The following is a 21,863-nucleotide window of genomic DNA, read 5'->3' on the forward strand; positions in this document are numbered from 1 at the left end:
TCGCGAGAGGAGGCGATGGTGGTGATGTCAGAAGTGGAGAGCTACTCGGAGGCTTCCGGGTCCAAGGTCAACCAGGACAAGTGTGAGAGTCTCTGGCTGGGAGGCGGGGATCCCGGGTTTGATCTTCCGGACACCCTCCCCGAACCCCAAGAACACGCCAAAGTCCTAGGCATCGAATTTGGTCAGGGTGATTACCCCACGAAAAACTGGGAAGGCAGAATCAAAGGTGTCGCTCAAAAATGTGGACCAATGGAAGGGTTGGTCTTTGACCCTGAGGGAAAGGGTTGGCCTGTGCAAAGCTTTCCTGCTCCCCTTACTAATCTACCTGGGCAGCGTCTGTGTCTTGCCAGAGCCTCTCTGGACTCGGGTCTACAGTCTGTTCTTTCAGATGTTATGGGGGAATAGACTGAACCTAGTCAAGCGGGAGGTCACTTACCGCACGAGGAGACTAGGGGGGTTGAATATGGTGAACCCCATGGTGTTCCTAGTGAACACCTTTTTGAAGGTCAACGTGGCAAACCTCTGGAAAGAGAGGGCTCCTCCGTGGGTATTCTCCTGCAAGGGATGGTTTCAGCCTTTCTTCCAGGAATGGGAGACAGGGGGAAGATTGAAGGATCTTCGCACACCGCATGGGCATCTCCCGGCTTATGTTACCCCGGTTCTGAAGATGATGCGCCGGTGGGGTCTGGGAATGTGGGAGGTGAGGTCCCTCCAGAGGAAACTCCTCGACATGCGGGTCTTGCTTTCGCATTTTCAGAGTCCATTGGTCCTCAAGGACTGCCCAAGTCGGGATCTAGAGGTTGGGTTGAGTTTGTTAAATTCTAATAGGATCCCCAAGAAGTACTGGGACTTGACTTGGCGCTGCTTCCAAGGTAAGTTGTATGTGAGGGACAATCTGAAGTACAGGAGCTCCGAGGACAGGAATTGCCCCCGTGAGGCTTGTGCTAACATGCTGGAAAGCATGGAGCACTTCCTGCTTCATTGTCCCTTTAATACAGAGGTGTACAACAGGGTGGGAGCTTCCACTGGTTGGCCGCGGCTGGCTACTCTGTCCTATGCCGAGTGGGCCTATGGAGCGTTCGGAGACCTCGAGAGAAGGGACAGAGTCACTTTATTTATAGTCAGCGCAGTGGTCAGGTACTTCACGTGGAACGCACGAGTTTTAGTTTCGACGCAGAGTAAAATCCTCCGTGTAGACGAAGTTTATAGCAGCATCCTAGGTGCCCTAGTGAAGGTCCGTTCTCTGGAGTATGAAAGACTGGGTGCCCGGAGGGCGGCCCATCTCTGGAGGGGTTTCTCCTTCGGGGTGCCTTAGTCCGTTAGTACTCCTATATCCTTGTGGTGGGCTGATGCCTTTTCACTCTAGAGTTTTGTTTTGAATTTCAGTCTCCTGAATAGAAGGTTTGCAAGCATCGAACTTGAGCCTTAAGTGGTGAGTACGTAGGTTATGTTCTGTAACGTTGGTTTATGTATATATTGTATATAGTGTATTGTATATATTGTGTATAATAGAGGGTCTTAGTTAGGTTGGGTGGGGGGATTGGGGGGATGGGGGGTTTTCAACAGCGGTGATAAGAGACTGATCTGGCCTGGTCCAGGCCCCGCCTGGGGAAAAACTTTGGGGCCTGATCCTAGCTCGGAGAAATCCTGAACTTTGTGGCCAGAGCTGGATCAGGGGTGGTGGGATAGATAGAGTAGATGTGTGTTTTATATATAGTGTTAAAAAAAAAAAAAAAAAAATCCCAAAAAAAGGAAAAAATAAAAAAAAAATAAATAAAAGGAAAAAATATATAAATATTGTTAATTTTCTATACTATGTTTGTAATTAGGTTTGTCGTAAGTGTGAATGTGGCGGTGTAAGGGGGAGGCAGTGAGGTAAGGCAGTGGGACCAGAGGGTATTAGGTGTGTCTTGTACAATATTCGGACTGGTGTCATATGTTTATATTGTATATAGTGTATATAGTATTGTATATAGGATGGTGTAAATGTAGTTCAGGGTTGTATATAATAGTGTGAATGGAGCTGGGTCGGGGGTTTTACATGATTTTATTTATTTATTATTTTAAGGGGGTGCTGGTGTAATTATTGTAATTTTGTTCCTTTTTCGTGTTTTTTTTTTAGTTTTTAATTTCTTGTTTCTTTAATTTAATTTTTCTTTTCCCGTTTTGTAGGTCGAGAATTTCCCTTATTGTTTCCATTTCTGGTTTATTTCTTTGTGTTTGTGTCTGATTTTGTCATATTGTTTCTGATTGGAGTTTTTGTTCTATGTTTGTTCTGTTGTGTTTTATTTTGTAACGTCGTGAAGGATTTTATAATAATAAAAAAGACCTACAATCTATTACTCCCTGTTATCAGCCATTACTGGGGGAGGAGACTGTAGGACAGGAGACTACAATCTATTACTCCCCGTTATCAGCCATTACTGGAGGAGACTGTAGGACAGGAGACTACAATCTATTACTCCCTGTTATCAGCCATTACTGGGGAGGAGACTGTAGGACAGGAGACTACGATCTATTACTCCCCGTTATCAGCCATTACTGGAGGAGGAGACTGTAGGACAGGAGACTACAATCTATTACTCCCCGTTATCAGCCATTACTGGGGAGGAGACTGTAGGACAGGAGACTACAATCTATTACTCCCCGTTATCGGCCATTACTGGGGGAGGAGACTGTAGGACAGGAGACTACAATCTATTACTCCCTGTTATCAGCCATTACTGGGGAGGAGACTGTAGGACAGGAGACTACAATCTATTACTCCCCGTTATCGGCCATTACTGGGGGAGGAGACTGTAGGACAGGAGACTACAATCTATTACTCCCCGTTATCAGCCATTACTGGAGGAGGAGACTGTAGGACAGGAGACTACAATCTATTACTCCCTGTTATCAGCCATTACTGGGGAGGAGACTGTAGGACAGGAGACTACAATCTATTACTCCCCGTTATCAGCCATTACTGGGGGAGGAGACTGTAGGACAGGAGACTACAATCTATTACTCCCCGTTATCAGCCATTACTGGGGGAGGAGACTGTAGGACAGGAGACTACAATCTATTACTCCCCGTTATCAGCCATTACTGGGGAGGAGACTGTAGGACAGGAGACTACAATCTATTACTCCCCGTTATCGGCCATTACTGGGGGAGGAGACTGTAGGACAGGAGACTACAATCTATTACTCCCCGTTATCAGCCATTACTGGAGGAGGAGACTGTAGGACAGGAGACTACAATCTATTACTCCCTGTTATCAGCCATTACTGGGGAGGAGACTGTAGGACAGGAGACTACAATCTATTACTCCCTGTTATCGGCCATTACTGGGGGAGGAGACTGTAGGACAGGAGACTACAATCTATTACTCCCTGTTATCGGCCATTACTGGGGGAGGAGACTGTAGGACAGGAGACTACAATCTATTACTCCCTGTTATCAGCCATTACTGGGGAGGAGACTGTAGGACAGGAGACTACAATCTATTACTCCCCGTTATCGGCCATTACTGGGGGAGGAGACTGTAGGACAGGAGACTACAATCTATTACTCCCTGTTATCAGCCATTACTGGGGAGGAGACTGTAGGACAGGAGACTACAATCTATTACTCCCCGTTATCGGCCATTACTGGGGGAGGAGACTGTAGGACAGGAGACTACAATCTATTACTCCCCGTTATCGGCCATTACTGGGGAGGAGACTGTAGGACAGGAGACTACAATCTATTACTCCCCGTTATCGGCCATTACTGGGGGAGGAGACTGTAGGACAGGAGACTACAATCTATTACTCCCCGTTATCAGCCATTACTGGGGAGGAGACTGTAGGACAGGAGACTACAATCTATTACTCCCCGTTATCGGCCATTACTGGGGGAGGAGACTGTAGGACAGGAGACTACAATCTATTACTCCCCGTTATCGGCCATTACTGGGGGAGGAGACTGTAGGACAGGAGACTACAATCTATTACTCCCCGTTATCGGCCATTACTGGGGGAGGAGACTGTAGGACAGGAGACTACAATCTATTACTCCCTGTTATCAGCCATTACTGGGGAGGAGACTGTAGGACAGGAGACTACAATCTATTACTCCCCGTTATCGGCCATTACTGGGGGAGGAGACTGTAGGACAGGAGACTACAATCTATTACTCCCCGTTATCGGCCATTACTGGGGGAGGAGACTGTAGGACAGGAGACTACAATCTATTACTCCCTGTTATCAGCCATTACTGGGGAGGAGACTGTAGGACAGGAGACTACAATCTATTACTCCCCGTTATCAGCCATTACTGGAGGAGGAGACTGTAGGACAGGAGACTACAATCTATTACTCCCCGTTATCAGCCATTACTGGGGGAGGAGACTGTAGGACAGGAGACTACAATCTATTACTCCCCGTTATCAGCCATTACTGGGGAGGAGACTGTAGGACAGGAGACTACAATCTATTACTCCCCGTTATCAGCCATTACTGGGGGAGGAGACTGTAGGACAGGAGACTACAATCTATTACTCCCCGTTATCAGCCATTACTGGGGAGGAGACTGTAGGACAGGAGACTACAATCTATTACTCCCTGTTATCAGCCATTACTGGAGGAGGAGACTGTAGGACAGGAGACTACAATCTATTACTCCCTGTTATCAGCCATTACTGGGGGAGGAGACTGTAGGACAGGAGACTACAATCTATTACTCCCCGTTATCAGCCATTACTGGAGGAGGAGACTGTAGGACAGGAGACTACAATCTATTACTCCCTGTTATCAGCCATTACTGGGGGAGGAGACTGTAGGACAGGAGACTACAATCTATTACTCCCCGTTATCAGCCATTACTGGGGGAGGAGACTGTAGGACAGGAGACTACAATCTATTACTCCCCGTTATCAGCCATTACTGGGGAGGAGACTGTAGGACAGGAGACTACAATCTATTACTCCCCATTATCAGCCATTACTGGAGGAGGTGACTACAATCTATTACTTTCTGTTATCAGTCATTTCAGGATCGGGAAAGCATATAAGGTTACCGGCCCTTTAAGCAGCAGGGATCTCACCTTGGCACACTTGCGAGGTACGTCACCAGCCGGCGCAGATCTTCCTGTCGTATCCTGTCGTGGTTACTACGTGCTGGAAAGGTCAGGATTGGGCCTCCTCGCTTATCACGGCCTCCTGGACAATAAAAAGGAAGGGGTTAATTGATCGAAATGTTCCCTATATAACGGATATTAGTCGCCAGTAAGAACATTGTTCCTCTTCTATTTCAGGCTCCTTTAAGTGCCGCTATTTTTAGACCTCCCTGGCTCAGCGCCAAGTTTGTAAACTTTCTGCCGCCCCGATCCCTCATCTACAGCCGGGATTTACCAGAGGCGACACCGCTCAGCAGCTCCCCGAGTCTCCCAAGGACACAACAGAAGAGACCCTGTGCCCATATTATCTGGGGGACAGACACCCATGAAACTCCAGCCTTCATCACGGCACCGCGGTCCTTAAACTCGGACCTTGTAGAGTGGCTTGCAAAAGTATCCACCCCCTTGGCATTTTCCGTGTTTTGCTACCTCACAACCTGGAAGTTCACGGTTTTCTGTGAGGTTTTATATTGGCTCATGTAAAGGACATGCCGACATCTGTGAACATGTGGTTTTCTTTTTATTGTGAAGCAAACAACAAATAGGACAAAATGACTGAAAACCTCAGTGTGCATAACTATTCACCTCCCCCCCCTAAAGTCAGTACTTTCTAGAGACTCTTCTTAAGTCTCCATGAGCTTTCCATTCCACATCTATCCACTGGGATTTTTACCCATTCCTCAAAGTAAAACTTCCTCAGCTCCTTCATGTTAGAGGTTACCTCTGGTGAACATCAATCCTCACGTCTGACAACAGATTTTCCTTTAGATTAAGGTGGGGCAGTGACTCGGCCCCTCCAGAACATTTAAACATTCCCCCTGACACCACTCGAGTGTTCCTTTTGTCTTGTTGGAAGGTGAATCTCCGTTCCAGTCTCAATTATTTTCAAGAATATGCCTGTACTTTGCACCATCCATCTTCCTCTTGACTCAAAGTATTTTCCCTTTTCCAGCTACCAAAAAACCTCCATAGAGCATGATGCTGCCACCACTATGATTCACTGTGGGGATGAACGATATGAACGGTATTGGTTTGGCGCCAAAGGTCAATTTTGGTTTCATCTGACCACAGCCCCTTCCTCCATACATTTGGGGAGTCTCTCACGTTTCTTTTGGCAAACTCAAAACAAGCCTTACAATATTTGTGTGTAAGACTTTTTTTTGACCACTCTTCCATAAAGGCCACCTCTATGGAGTGTATGGCTTATTGTGGTCGTATGGACAGATACTCCAGTCTCTGGTTGGGAACTCTGCAGCTCCTTCAGGGTTACCTTTGGCCTCTGTGCTGCCTCTCTGATTAATGCCCTCATCGCCCTTGTTGAGAGTTTTGCTGTCGTACTCTTATCAGGTTTCTTGTGGTAACATGAGCTTTCCACTTGATGACAATGGATTTTATGATACTCTGGGGCTCATGAGAGACTAGTTTTTGTTTTTTTTGCTTTTTTAAATAACCCAACCGTGACTTGTACTCCTCAACAACTTTGTACCTGAATTGTATGGAGATCTCCTTGGTCTTCATGGTGGTGTTTGTAGTTCTCCTTGCTCTTCATGGTGGTGTTTGGAGTTCTCCTTGCTCTTCATGGTGGTGTTTGGAGTTCTCCTTGCTCTTCATGGTGGTGTTTGGAGTTCTCCTTGCTCTTCATGGTGGTGTTTGGAGTTCTCCTTGCTCTTCATGGTGGTGTTTGGAGAGCTCCTTGGTTTTCATGGTGGTGTTTGGAGAGCTCCTTGGTTTTCATGGTGGTGTTTGGAGAGCTCCTTGGTTTTCATGGTGGTGTTTGGAGAGCTCCTTGCTCCTCATGGTGGTGTTTGTAGTTCTCCTTGCTCTTCATGGTGGTGTTTGTAGTTCTCCTTGCTCTTCATGGTGGTGTTTGTAGCTCTCCTTGCTCTTCATGGTGGCGTTTGTAGTTCTTCTTGCTCTTCATGGTGGTGTTTGTAGTTCTCCTTGCTCTTCATGGTGGTGTTTGTAGTTCTCCTTGGTCTTCATGGTGGTGTTTGTAGTTCTCCTTGGTCTTCATGGTGGTGTCTGTAGTTCTCATTGGTCTTCATGGTGGTGTTTGGAGTTCTTCTTGCTCTTCATGGTGGTGTTTGGAGTTCTCCTTGCTCTTCATGGTGGTGTTTGTAGTTCTCCTTGCTCTTCATGGTGGTGTCTGTAGTTCTCATTGGTCTTCATGGTGGTGTTTGGAAATCTCATTGGTCACAATCGTGTTGTTGGAGATCTCATTAGTCACAATGGTGTTGTTGGAGATCTCATTGGCCTTCATGGTGGTGTTTGGTTAGATGTGCCTCATGTTAATGGTGTTGCAGCCTCTGTGGCCTTTCAGAGAAGGTAAAGTGTATATACTGACAGACATGTGGCACTAAGATTGTACACAAGTGATCGTCCTGTCGCTAACCATGGGACTTATGGAGGGAATTGCTTGCACCAGAAATTTATAGGGGTTTCATCACAAAAGGGGTGAACATGCCAATTTTTAGTTATTTAATTCAATAAATGTAGTGCTGATGTATCACACACAAATCGGATTACAAAAATATTTACACACAGGTTGTAATGTAACAAAATAGGTAAAAAGCCAAGGGGGATGAATACTTTCACAAGCCACTGTAACTAAAGCCCAGACCCAAAACACCGGTTTGACAGCCTATGAGCCACTAAACCACAGCCCTTTAACTATGACCCTAGTTGCTGAAATCCCATATTTCCACTTTACATTTCTGCCCTTAATCCCTTGGCCACTAAACCCAGGTCTATGAACTGTGACCATAAGCCACAAAACGCAGGAAAAGTCCTTGCACCCCGAGCTCTAGACCCTAATCCCCACGAATGCCAGACATGTCCTGCACGTATAGACTCCGGAGTCAATGCAAACATCTGGGAGAGGAGCGACAAGGAGGCCACCGGCCCCGACACTAGAGCTCTCTAATCCTGGTGTCATCCTCATGGATTGACAACCAACCCTTCGGGATCATCAGTCGCTTTCCCAGGTTCCTACAGTGACAGGACAGCGAGTGCAGGAACATCTGACTGCTCCAGCTGTAGGACTGGTGCAGAGACATTAATTCCTCATTATTAATAATTATTTTATTTCTCTGGAGGAAACAGAAGAGTCTGATGGTTCAGACAAGAGAGCGGGGACTATGTGATCTGTGACACAAGGAGGAGAAATGTCTACACCTCCCCGATAGCCCCAGATACACACAGAGACGAAACCTCAGCTGTGACCTGCATCTGTAGTGGTGACATATTCCCTGTGATTTACAGACATCATCGCTGTCCTCATGGGAGCTCAGATTATTTATACAGGGTCCCCTAAAGACACCGGATGCTCCCAGCACGCAGGGTTAATGCCCCCCTTACACTGGCAGTTTTACATGAAGTGATCCCTGGCGGATGGTAATCCCTATAAAAGCTTCTGAAGTGCACAGCCTGCTGCGGATTACCAGATCATCCCAGATTACAGCAGGTTACTTACCCATTACATCTGGCGGAAAAGACAACAATCACCCAGATAACAGCGCCGCAGCGAGTGGGACACGGCACTACCTGTGACGGACGCCGCACAGAGATACCATACCATCGGACATTTCTATGCTACAGAGTGCTGGAACAACGTCAGGACACTATATACAGAGCACCAGAGGACGCCACGGGGAAAAGTACAAAAAATATCAAGGAACATCCAGAAATTCCTCCACACCAAGCTCCACCTCCTCCGTAATCTACCTGCTGTCCACGCTAAGCTCCGCCTCCTCCGTAAACTACCTACTGTCCACGTTAAGCTCCGCCCCCACAGTATCTACCTGCTGTCCACACTAATCTCCGCCTCCTCCGTAATCTACCTACTGTCCACGTTAAGCGCCGCCTCCACAGTAATCTACCTACTGTCCACGCTAAGCTCCGCCTCCATGCCAATCTACGCATCCTCCATAATATACCTACTGTCCACCCTAAGCTCCGCCTCCTCCGTAATCTACCTGCTGTCCATGCTAAGCTCCGCCTCCTCCGTAATCTACCTGCTGCCCATGCTAAACTCTGCCTCCTCCGTAATCTATAAACTCTGCCTCCTCCGCAATCTACCTGCTGTCCATGCTAAGCTTAGCCTCCACAGTAATCTACATGCTATCCATGCTAAGCTCTGCCTCCACAGTAATCTACCTACTGTCTATGCTAAACGCCGCCTCCACAGTAATCTACCTACTGTCCACGCTAAGCTCCGCCTCCACAGTAATCTACATGCTGTTCATGCTAAGCTCCGCCTCCACAGTTATCTACCTAAAGTATATGCAAATTTACGCTCCCCGACCACCACTGAGCAAGACACAGAAGCACCAGGTGTTCAGTGCTCAGAGACACGGACTCCTCGTGGTATATAATGGACGGGCTTTTCTCCACTCCTCGTGGTATATAATGGACGGGCTTTTCTACACTCCTCGTGGTATATAATGGACGGGCTTTTCTACACTCCTCGTGGTATATAATGGACGGGCTTTTTTCCACTCCTCGTGGTATATAATGGACGGGCTTTTCTACACTCCTCGTGGTATATAATGGACAGGCTTTTCTCCACTCCTCGTGGTATATAATGGACGGGCTTTTCTACACTCCTCGTGGTATATAATGGACGGGTTTTTCTCCACTCCTCGTGGTATATAATGGACGGGCTTTTCTCCACTCCTCGTGGTATATAATGGACGGGCTTTTCTCCACTCCTCTTGGTATATAATGGACGGGCTTTTCTCCACTCCTCGTGGTATATAATGGATGGGCTTTTCTACACTCCTCGTGGTATATAATGGATGGTCTTTTCTACACCCCTCTTGGTATATAATGGACGGGCTTTTCTCCACTCCTCGTGGTATATAATGGAAGGGCTTTTCTCCACTCCTCGTGGTATATAATGGACAGGCTTTTCTACACTCCTCTTGGTATATAATGGACGGGCTTTTCTCCACTCCTCGTGGTATATAATGGAAGGGCTTTTCTCCACTCCTCGTGGTATATAATGGACAGGCTTTTCTACACTCCTCTTGGTATATAATGGACGGGCTTTTCTACAATCCTCGTGGTATATAATGGATGGGCTTTTCTACACTCCTCATGGTATACAATGGACGGGCTTTTCTACACTCCTCATGGTATATAATGGACAGGCTTTTCTACACTCCTCATGGTACATAATGGACGGGCTTTTCTACAATCCTCGTGGTATATAATGGACGGGCTTTTCTACACTCCTCATGGTACATAATAGACGGGCTTTTCTATAGTCATAGTGGTATATAATGGACGGGCTTTTCTACACTCCTCGTGGTATATAATGGACAGGCTTTTCTACAATCCTCGTGGTATATAATGGACGGGCATTTCTACAATCCTCGTGGTATATAATGGATGGGCTTTTCTACACTCCTCATGGTATACAATGGACAGGCTTTTCTACACTCCTCATGGTACATAATAGACGGGCTTTTCTATAGTCATAGTGGTATATAATGGACGGGCTTTTCTACACTCCTCGTGGTATATAATGGACGGGCTTTTCTCCACTCCTCGTGGTATATAATGGACGGGCTTTTCTACACTCCTCGTGGTATATAATGGACGGGTTTTTCTCCACTCCTCGTGGTATATAATGGACGGGCTTTTCTCCACTCCTCGTGGTATATAATGGACGGGCTTTTCTCCACTCCTCTTGGTATATAATGGACGGGCTTTTCTCCACTCCTCGTGGTATATAATGGATGGGCTTTTCTACACTCCTCGTGGTATATAATGGATGGTCTTTTCTACACCCCTCTTGGTATATAATGGACGGGCTTTTCTCCACTCCTCGTGGTATATAATGGAAGGGCTTTTCTCCACTCCTCGTGGTATATAATGGACGGGCTTTTCTACACTCCTCTTGGTATATAATGGACGGGCTTTTCTCCACTCCTCGTGGTATATAATAGACGGGCTTTTCTACACTCCTCGTGGTATATAATGGACAGGCTTTTCTCCACTCCTCATGGTATATAATGGACAGGCAGGCTTTTCTCCACTCCTCGTGGTATATAATGGACGGGCTTTTCTACACTCCTCATGGTATATAAAGACAGGCTTTTCTACACTCCTCGTGGTATATAATGGACGGGCTTTTCTCCACTCCTCGTGGTATATAATGGACGGGCTTTTCTCCACTCCTCGTGGTATATAATGGACGGGCTTTTCTCCACTCCTCGTGGTATATAATGGACGGGCTTTTCTACACTCCTCGTGGTATATAATGGACGGGCTTTTCTACACTCCTCGTGGTATATAATGGACGGGCTTTTCTACACTCCTCCTGGTATATAATGGACAGGCTTTTCTTCACTCCTCGTGGTATATAATGGACGGGCTTTCCTACACTACTCGTGGTATATAAAGACAGGCTTTTCTACACTCCTCGTGGTATATAATGGACGGGCTTTTCTACACTCCTCGTGGTATATAATGGACGGGCTTTTCTACACTCCTCGTAGTATATAATGGAAGAGCTTTTCTCCACTCCTCGTGGTATATAAAGACAGGCTTTTCTCCACTCCTCGTGGTATATAATGGACGGGCTTTTCTCCACTCCTCGTGGTATATAATGGACGGGCTTTTCTACACTCCTCTTGGTATATAATGGACAGGCTTTTCTACACTCCTCTTGGTATGTAATGGACGGGCTTTTCTACACTCCTCTTGGTATACAATGGATGGGCTTTTCTACACTCCTCTTGGTATATAATGGACGGGCTTTTCTACAATCCTCGTGGTATATAATGGACAGGCTTTTCTACACTCCTCGTGGTATATAATGGACAGGCTTTTCTCCACTCCTCATGGTATATAATGGACAGGCTTTTCTACACTCCTCGTGGTATATAATGGACGGGCTTTTCTACACTCCTCGTGGTATATAATGGATGGGCTTTTCTACACTCCTCATGGTATATAATGGACGGGCTTTTCTACACTCCTCGTGGTATATAATGGCCGTGCTTTTCTACACTCCTCATGGTATATAATGGACAGGCTTTTCTACACTCCTCATGGTACATAATGGACGGGCTTTTCTACAATCCTCGTGGTATATAATGGACGGGCTTTTCTACACTCCTCATGGTATACAATGGACGGGCTTTTCTACACTCCTCATGGTACATAATAGACGGGCTTTTCTATAGTCATAGTGGTATATAATGGACGGGCTTTTCTACACTCCTCGTGGTATATAATGGACAGGCTTTTCTACAATCCTCGTGGTATATAATGGACGGGCATTTCTACAATCCTCGTGGTATATAATGGATGGGCTTTTCTACACTCCTCTTGGTATATAATGGACGGGCTTTTCTACACTCATAGTGGTATATAATGGATGGGCTTTCCTACACTCCTCGTGGTATATAATGGCCATGCTTTTCTACACTCCTCATGGTATATAATGGACGGGCTTTTCTACACTCCTCGTGGTAAATAATGGACGGGCTTTTCTACACTCCTCGTGGTATATAAAGACAGGCTTTTCTACACTCCTCGTGGTATATAAAGACAGGCTTTTCTCCACTCCTCATGGTATATAATGGACAAGCTTTTCTACACTCCTCGTGGTATATAATGGAAGGGCTTTTCTACACTCCTCGTGGTATATAATGGCCGTGCTTTTCTACACTCCTCATGGTATATAATGGACAGGCTTTTCTACACTCCTCATGGTACATAATGGACAGGCTTTTCTACACTCCTCATGGTACATAATGGACGGGCTTTTCTACACCCCTCTTGGTATATAATGGACGGGCATTTCTACAATCCTCGTGGTATATAATGGACGGGCTTTTCTACACTCCTCATGGTATACAATGGACAGGCTTTTCTACACTCCTCATGGTACATAATAGACGGGCTTTTCTATAGTCATAGTGGTATATAATGGACAGGCTTTTCTCCACTCCTCGTGGTATATAATGGACGGGCTTTTCTACACTCCTCGTGGTATATAATGAACAGGCTTTTCTACACTCCTCATGGTACATAATGGACGGGCTTTTCTACACTTCCCACAGTATATAATGGACGGGCTTTTCTATACTTATAACACGCACTGTACCTGAGACAAAGGCCACTTTCTCCTTCAGGATGGATAGGACATCAGTAGCTTTTAGACCATCATTCCGGAAAGAGCCTGAAAAAAAACAGAAACAGAAGAAAAACTAAATTACGCAGAGCTCACACGCAGCACAAAGAATAGAGGCCGCAATGTCGATCACACTGAAACTGCACAACTTTATCAATAATCAGGAACAAACATCAACAAGCTGAAGCATTGCCAACAAGCAACTAGGGAATCATCAATAATAGTCACAGGAAACAATCAACAGATACAAAGTAACAAGTCAAACAGAGTCAACTTCAGCGGATAGGAAGCCAGGATGAGGGATATGAAGATTACAGATCATCATACGATTCATTTACATACAGTCTATATGGGACTATGCAAATGATCTACTATCTGCATCTTCAATGTGTGGAGGCAGCAAAGAAGAAAACAAAGCACGAGATGGGAGGGACAGCAGTGTATGTGCAAAAATCAGATGGGAATACTGCTCCTGTGTACAAGAAAAAAAATACTATAATACTGCTCCTATGTACAAGAATATAACTACTATAATACTGCTCCTATGTACAGGAATATAACTACTATAATACTGCCCCTATGTACAAGAATATAACTACTATAATACTGCTCCTGTGTACAAGAAAAAAAATACTATAATACTGCTCCTATGTACAAGAATATAACTACTATAATACTGCCCCTATGTACAAGAATATAACTACTATAATACTGCCCCCTATGTACAAGAATATAACTACTATAATACTGCCCCCTATGTACAAGAATATAACTACTAAAATACTGCCCCCTATGTACAAGAATATAACTACTATAATACTGTCCCTATGTACAAGAATATAACTACTACAATACTGCCCCATGTACAAGAATATAACTACTATAATACTGCCCCTATGTACAAGAATATAACTACTATAATGCTGCCCCTATGTACAAGAATATAACTACTACAATACTGCCCCCTATGTACAAGAATATAACTACTATAATACTGCCCCTATGTACAAGAATATAACTACTATAATGCTGCCCCTATGTACAAGAATATAACTACTACAATACTGCCCCCTATGTACAAGAATATACCTACTATAATACTGCCCCATGTACAAGAATATAACTACTATAATACTGTCCCCTATGTACAGGGATATAACTACTATAATACTGCTCCTATGTACAAGAATATAACTACTACAATACTGCCCCCTATGTACAAGAATATAACTACTATAATACTGCCCCATGTACAAGAATATAACTACTATAATACTGTCCCCTATGTACAGGAATATAACTACTATAATACTGCTCCTATGTACAAGAATATAACTACTATAATACTGCTCCTATGTACAAGAATATAACTACTATAATACTGCCCCTATGTACAAGAATATAACTACTATAATACTGCCCCATGTACAAGAATATAACTACTATAATACTGCTCCTATGTACAAGAATATAACTACTATAATACTGCCCCTATGTACAAGAATATAACTAATATAATACTGCCCCTATGTACAAGAATATAACTACTATAATACTGCTCCTATGTACAAGAATATAACTACTATAATACTGCTCCTATGTACAAGAATATAACTACTATAATACTGCCCCTATGTACAAGAATATAACTACTATAATACTGCTCCTATGTACAAGAATATAACTAATATAATACTGCCCCTATGTACAAGAATATAACTACTATAATACTGACCCCTTTATACAAGAATATAACTGCTATAATACTGCTCCTATGTACAAGAATATAACTACTATAATACTGCCCCATGTACAAGAATATAACTACTATAATACTGTCCCCTATGTACAGGAATATAACTACTATAATACTGCTCCTATGTACAAGAATATAACTACTATAATACTGTCCCCTATGTACAGGAATATAACTACTATAATACTGCCCCTATGTACAGGAATATAACTACTATAATACTGACCCCTTTATACAAGAATATAACTGCTATAATACTGCTCCTATGTACAAGAATATAACTACTATAATACTGCCCCATGTACAAGAATATAACTACTATAATACTGTCCCCTATGTACAGGAATATAACTACTATAATACTGCTCCTATGTACAAGAATATAACTACTATAATACTGCCCCTATGTACAAGAATATAACTACTATAATACTGCTCCTATGTACAAGAATATAACTAATATAATACTGCCCCTATGTACAAGAATATAACTACTATAATACTGACCCCTTTATACAAGAATATAACTGCTATAATACTGCTCCTATGTACAAGAATATAACTACTATAATACTGCCCCATGTACAAGAATATAACTACTATAATACTGTCCCCTATGTACAGGAATATAACTACTATAATACTGCCCCATGTACAAGAATATAACTACTATAATACTGCCCCTATGTACAAGAATATAACTACTATAATACTGCCCCATGTACAAGAATATAACTACTATAATACTGCTCCTATGTACAAGAATATAACTACTATAATACTGCTCCTATGTACAAGAATATAACTAATATAATACTGCCCCTATGTACAAGAATATAACTACTATAATACTGACCCCTTTATACAAGAATATAACTGCTATAATACTGCTCCTATGTACAAGAATATAACTACTATAATAATGCCCCATGTACAAGAATATAACTACTATAATACTGCCCCATGTACAAGAATATAACTACTATAATACTGCTCCTATGTACAAGAATATAACTACTATAATACTGCTCCTATGTACAAGAATATAACTAATATAATACTGCCCCTATGTACAAGAATATAACTACTATAATACTGACCCCTTTATACAAGAATATAACTACTATAATACTGCTCCTATGTACAAGAATATAACTACTATAATACTGCCCCTATGTACAAGAATATAACTACTATAATACTGCCCCATGTACAAGAATATAACTACTATAATACTGCTCCTATGTACAAGAATATAACTACTATAATACTGCTCCTATGTACAAGAATATAACTAATATAATACTGCCCCTATGTACAAGAATATAACTACTATAATACTGACCCCTTTATACAAGAATATAACTACTATAATACTGCTCCTATGTACAAGAATATAACTACTATAATAATGCCCCATGTACAAGAATATAACTACTATAATACTGTCCCCTATGTACAGGAATATAACTACTATAATACTGCCCCTATGTACAAGAATATAACTACTATAATAGTGCTCCCCATGTACAAGAATATAACTACTATAATACTGCTCCCTATGTACAGGAATATAACTACTATAATACTGCTCCTATGTACAAGAATATAACTACTATAATAGTGCTCCGTTGTATGAGAATATATAATGTATGCAATGACTAAGGATGGTTATTCTGAAACACATCTACGTTAACTCGACATCTGGAGTTTTTATGGATTTGCAATATAAAAGGGTTCTCATGAGGATTCCTTGTTCAATGTTCCTTCTTTTACTATAATACTGTCCACTAAAAAATTTCACTTTACATTGATGTTCTTAGAGTGCTGGATTATGAGAATTTCTGGATTATCAGGAGGTGCTTGATGATACCATCATGAGAGTGCAGAAGATAGAGGCGGTAAATATGGAGGAGTCTGTCAGTCGCTGTGATCACATCCTAGGAGCACTGATGGATTTCTCCGCTTCTGACAAACCCTTCAATTCGCGGCTGAGCGGAGTAACCAGCAACGCTCCCCAGATACTGACGCAGAAAGACGCTAAGTAAAGGGGAAACTACAATAGACTGACCACGCTCAAGTTGGTTTATTATTCGGCAGTTTCTTATAAGGTTATTTTTTTTTTTCTGCTTTTTTACAGGTTTAATGACAAAAACAAAAGCTACAATAATGAACTCCAATGCAGCGAGGTGCCTGATGTGAATACAGCTATAAGCAGCTACTAACGTGATAACACTGGCACAATATAACGGGCATCGAAGTGGGCACTGAAGAGCGTCACTGATGTGAGCCTGCAGAGACAGAGATCAGGGAGCCTTAGAGTGTGTGCACACGTTGCGGTTTTTGCTGCGGATCCGCAGCGGTTTTGGTTACAATACCTATGGAAAACCAAATCCGCTGTGCACTTGCTGCGGAATATTCCACACATATTCCACCTCATTCTGCGCCTTTATCAGCACAAGGATGGATGAACCAACTCTGGAATTAATGTTACTACACCAAATAATCATAACAGCGATACGCCGAGGAAAGGGTCGCTCCATATGAGGGCCAATAAAGTGCGCCCAGGTCAGAAGACGCCCGGACGACTGAGGACCTGCATGTAATGGGGTCACAATCTGTTCGACTTTAAATTCTGCTAAACTCATGGGAATCCTCATGGCGAGATCACGGGGCGATATCTGGTGTAGCGAGGAGCCGGGAGCGCCGCTTCGAGGCCAAACGTGACATCACAGCTGGAAACTAAACAGGACCGGTCTCACATGGAGGGACCCCGTCATCGGTCGGAGACGAAAGAGCCGACCACTTCACAGGCAATGTTACCCGAAGTCTAATAAATTGTATCTATATTCCAAAAACACTGCAGGTCGTACTTTGGCCACCAGGGGCAGAAAAACAATCCACAGACAAGCAAAGTAAGCCACCTCACTTTCCAGCCTGCTGTGATACCATTACATTTGGAGGGAATGGCTATATGACACTGCAGCCCGAGACAAGCAGTTTCCTTCTATGCATTAGAAGTTGAGTACCCCTCAAATATCCCCGCTACCATCACACTGGGTCAGGCAGGACATGACACAAAATAAATCATATGAAATGTGAATGGGGCAGGTACCGTTCCCTAAAACACAGATCTAGTTTATCTAGAACACCCTGATCTGGATTCTTTTTTCCCCATTAATTATCAGGAATCAGACAGGACTTTGTTCCACCACTGTCCGACGTCACATTAATACAGAACAGCGCATTCGCAACAAAGGAAAAGCGACAAAAAGTGTGAAATCGCACAAAAGTATCGTGTACCATACAATATGGAAGAGCTGGAAACGGAAATGCAAGGAAAACTTCTACAGGTATCTACCATTGTGGCGACACACCCAAAACCCGCACTACGATTTCCCCTAATAATAGGAGGCAAGCGGCAGCATTCATAGGGTACGTGCAACCAGCGGCCCGGAGACTTACCGCAGAGCAGTCAGAGGAAACGTATGGAGAATAGGTGGCAGCAAAAGAGCAAAGTGTACCACTAAATAATGGAAATGTTGCCACCGCCGCTGGCACAAAAATCAACTCAAGTGGCCAAAACCATCCAGACGCTGCGGCCGGAGCTCCACCATCAGCCTTTACCCTCTCACACGGACGCTCCTCAACCCAGAGCCGTGACAGATTACAACCCAAGGCGAAAAATCACAACGTTAGGTGTCCCCTCCCCCGCTCACCATCATGACGTCATCACAATAAATATGTATGTTATTCAAGATTAAGTCATCATTAGTCTGAGAGACACTGATAATTAACAGCGGCTAAAAATGACGTAATAATCTGCTACATGGCGTGAGACTGAGAAGAAAGCAAACCCACAGAGGAGCGAGAAAACACAATGGTCACATCACCGGCACCAAGCAATCATAGAGCGCAGGGAAAGAGCGAATGCTGAGCTCTGATAGGCTAATGAAAGCAAAACAGCAATGGTGACATCACTAGAGATCGGAGGTGACATCACTGAGAATGCCTCCTAGCCATCACCAGAGATCAGCGGTGACATCACTGAGAATGTCTCCTATCCATCACCAGAGATCAGAGGTGACATCACTGAGAATGTCTCCTATCCATCACCAGAGATCAGCGGTGACATCACTGAGAATGTCTCCCATCCATCACCAGAGATCAGAGTTGACATCACTGAGAATGCCTCCTATCCATCACCAGAGATCAGCGGTGACATCACTGAGAATGCCTCCTATCCATCACCAGAGATCAGCGGTGACATCACTGAGAATGTCTCCCATCCATCACTAGAGATCAGCGGTGACATCACTGAGAATGTCTCCTATCCATCACCAGAGATCAGCGGTGACATCACTGAGAATGCCTCCTATCCATCACCAGAGATCAGCGGTGACATCACTGAGAATGTCTCCCATCCATCACTAGAGATCAGCGGTGACATCACTGAGAATGTCTCCTATCCATCACCAGAGATCAGCGGTGACATCACTGAGAATGTCTCCTATCCATCACTAGAGATCAGCGGTGACATCACTGAGAATGTCTCCTATCCATCACTAGAGATCAGAGGTGACATCACTGAGAATGTCTCCTATCCATCACCAGAGATCAGAGGTGACATCACTGAGAATGCCTCCTATCCATCACTAGAGATCAGAGGTGACATCACTGAGAATGTCTCCTATCCATCACTAGAGATCAGCGGTGACATCACTGAGAATGCCTCCTATCCATCACTAGAGATCAGAGGTGACATCACTGAGAATGCCTCCTATCCATCACTAGAGATCAGCGGTGACATCACTGAGAATGCCTCCTATCCATCACTAGAGATCAGCGGTGACATCACTGAGAATGCCTCCTATCCATCACCAGAGATCAGAGGTGACATCACTGAGAATGTCTCCTATCCATCACCAGAGATCAGAGGTGACATCACTGAGAATGCCTCCTATCCATCACCAGAGATCAGCGGTGACATCACTGAGAATGCCTCCTATCCATCATCAGAGATCGGCGGTGACATCACTGAGAATGTCTCCTATCCATCACTAGAGATCAGTGGTGACATCACTGAGAATGCCTCCTATCCATCACCAGAGATCAGAAGTGACATCACTGAGAATACCTCCTATCCATCTATAGAGATCAGCGGTGACATCACTGAGAATGTCTCCTATCCATCACTAGAGATCAGCGGTGACATCACTGAGAATGTCTCCTATCCATCACTAGAGATCAGCGGTGACATCACTGAGAATGCCTCCTATCCATCACTAGAGATCAGCGGTGACAACACTGAGAATGTCTCCTATCCATCACTAGAGATCAGCGGTGACATCACTGAGAATGCCTCCTATCCATCACTAGAGATCAGCGGTGACATCACTGAGAATGCCTCCTATCCATCACCAGAGATCAGAGGTGACATCACTGAGAATGCCTCCTATCCATCACCAGAGATCAGCGGTGACATCACTGAGAATGCCTCCTATCCATCACTAGAGATCAGTGGTGACAACACTGAGAATGTCTCCTATCCATCACCAGAGATCAGAGGTGACATCACTGAGAATGTCTCCTATCCATCACCAGAGATCAGAGGTGACATCACTGAGAATGTCTCCTATCCATCACTAGAGATCAGCGGTGACATCACTGAGAATGTCTCCTATCCATCACTAGAGATCAGCGGTGACATCACTGAGAATGTCTCCTATCCATCACTAGAGATCAGCGGAGACATCACTGAGAATGTCTCCTATCCATCACTACAGATCAGAGGTGACATCACTGAGAATGTCTCCTATCCATCACTAGAGATCAGAGGTGACATCACTGAGAATGTCTCCTATCCATCACCAGAGATCAGAGGTGACATCACTGAGAATGTCTCCTATCCATCACTAGAGATCAGCGGAGACATCACTGAGAATGTCTCCTATCCATCACTACAGATCAGAGGTGACATCACTGAGAATGTCTCCTATCCATCACTAGAGATCAGAGGTGACATCACTGAGAATGTCTCCTATCCATCACTAGAGATCAGCGGTGACATCACTGAGAATGCCTCCTATCCATAACCAGAGATCAGCGGTGACATCACTGAGAATGTCTCCTATCCATCACCAGAGATCAGAGGTGACATCACTGAGAATGTCTCCTATCCATCACCAGAGATCAGCGGTGACATCACTGAGAATGTCTCCTATCCATCACCAGAGATCAGAGGTGACATCACTGAGAATGCCTCCTATCCATCACTAGAGATCAGCGGTGACATCACTGAGAATGCCTCCTATCCATCACCAGAGATCAGCGGTGACATCACTGAGAATGTCTCCTATCCATCACCAGAGATCAGAGGTGACATCACTGAGAATGCCTCCTATCCATCACTAGAGATCAGCGGTGACAACACTGAGAATGCCTCCTATCCATCACCAGAGATCAGCGGTAACCCTCATCACATCGCTTACGCCACAGCCCTGACAGACGCTGCTCCTGTAGTTGGAATATCTCATCTTGGTGTGCACAAAGCAATAGATTACAGGCTCCCTGTGCTTTTTTTCCAGAATGAGGGATAATTTCCTGAGTGTTCAGAGCATGAAAATGGGAAATTTACATTCTGTACATTGGGTTCAAATTACACTATCTGGAACATGGAACACAAATTTTTTAGCAAATAGTCCTATGATTTGCTACAATGTATGGGTCAAGACAATCTACTGGTTGTCAGCATGGACTCCAGAATGAGTCGTTACCTGCACTGATACACTGCGTCGACCCATCAGCTAATGTTGGCTGTTG

The 21,863-nt window shown here is 44.1% G+C and overlaps 1 protein-coding gene across 4 annotated transcripts in view; it reads right to left on the minus strand.

Annotated features, from left to right (window-relative positions):
* The window catches only part of LOC141049132 (kalirin-like), a 159,265-nt gene that overhangs the window by 17,850 nt on the left and 119,552 nt on the right, over positions 1–21,863 (minus strand). For all 4 annotated transcript variants that reach the window (XM_073545270.1, XM_073545269.1, XM_073545271.1 and 1 more), the window contains 2 exons: positions 13,259–13,333; positions 5,068–5,182 (listed from right to left, as the gene is read on the minus strand). In XM_073545270.1, coding sequence (XP_073401371.1) covers positions 5,068–5,182; positions 13,259–13,333 — 190 coding nt within the window. The remainder of the gene's footprint in view (positions 1–5,067; positions 5,183–13,258; positions 13,334–21,863) is intronic.

The sequence above is a fragment of the Dendrobates tinctorius genome, unplaced genomic scaffold, assembly GCF_039654945.1.
Source record: "Dendrobates tinctorius isolate UK_male_01 unplaced genomic scaffold, ASM3965494v1 ptg000143l, whole genome shotgun sequence".
In the NCBI taxonomy this organism is placed as follows: domain Eukaryota; kingdom Metazoa; phylum Chordata; class Amphibia; order Anura; family Dendrobatidae; genus Dendrobates; species Dendrobates tinctorius.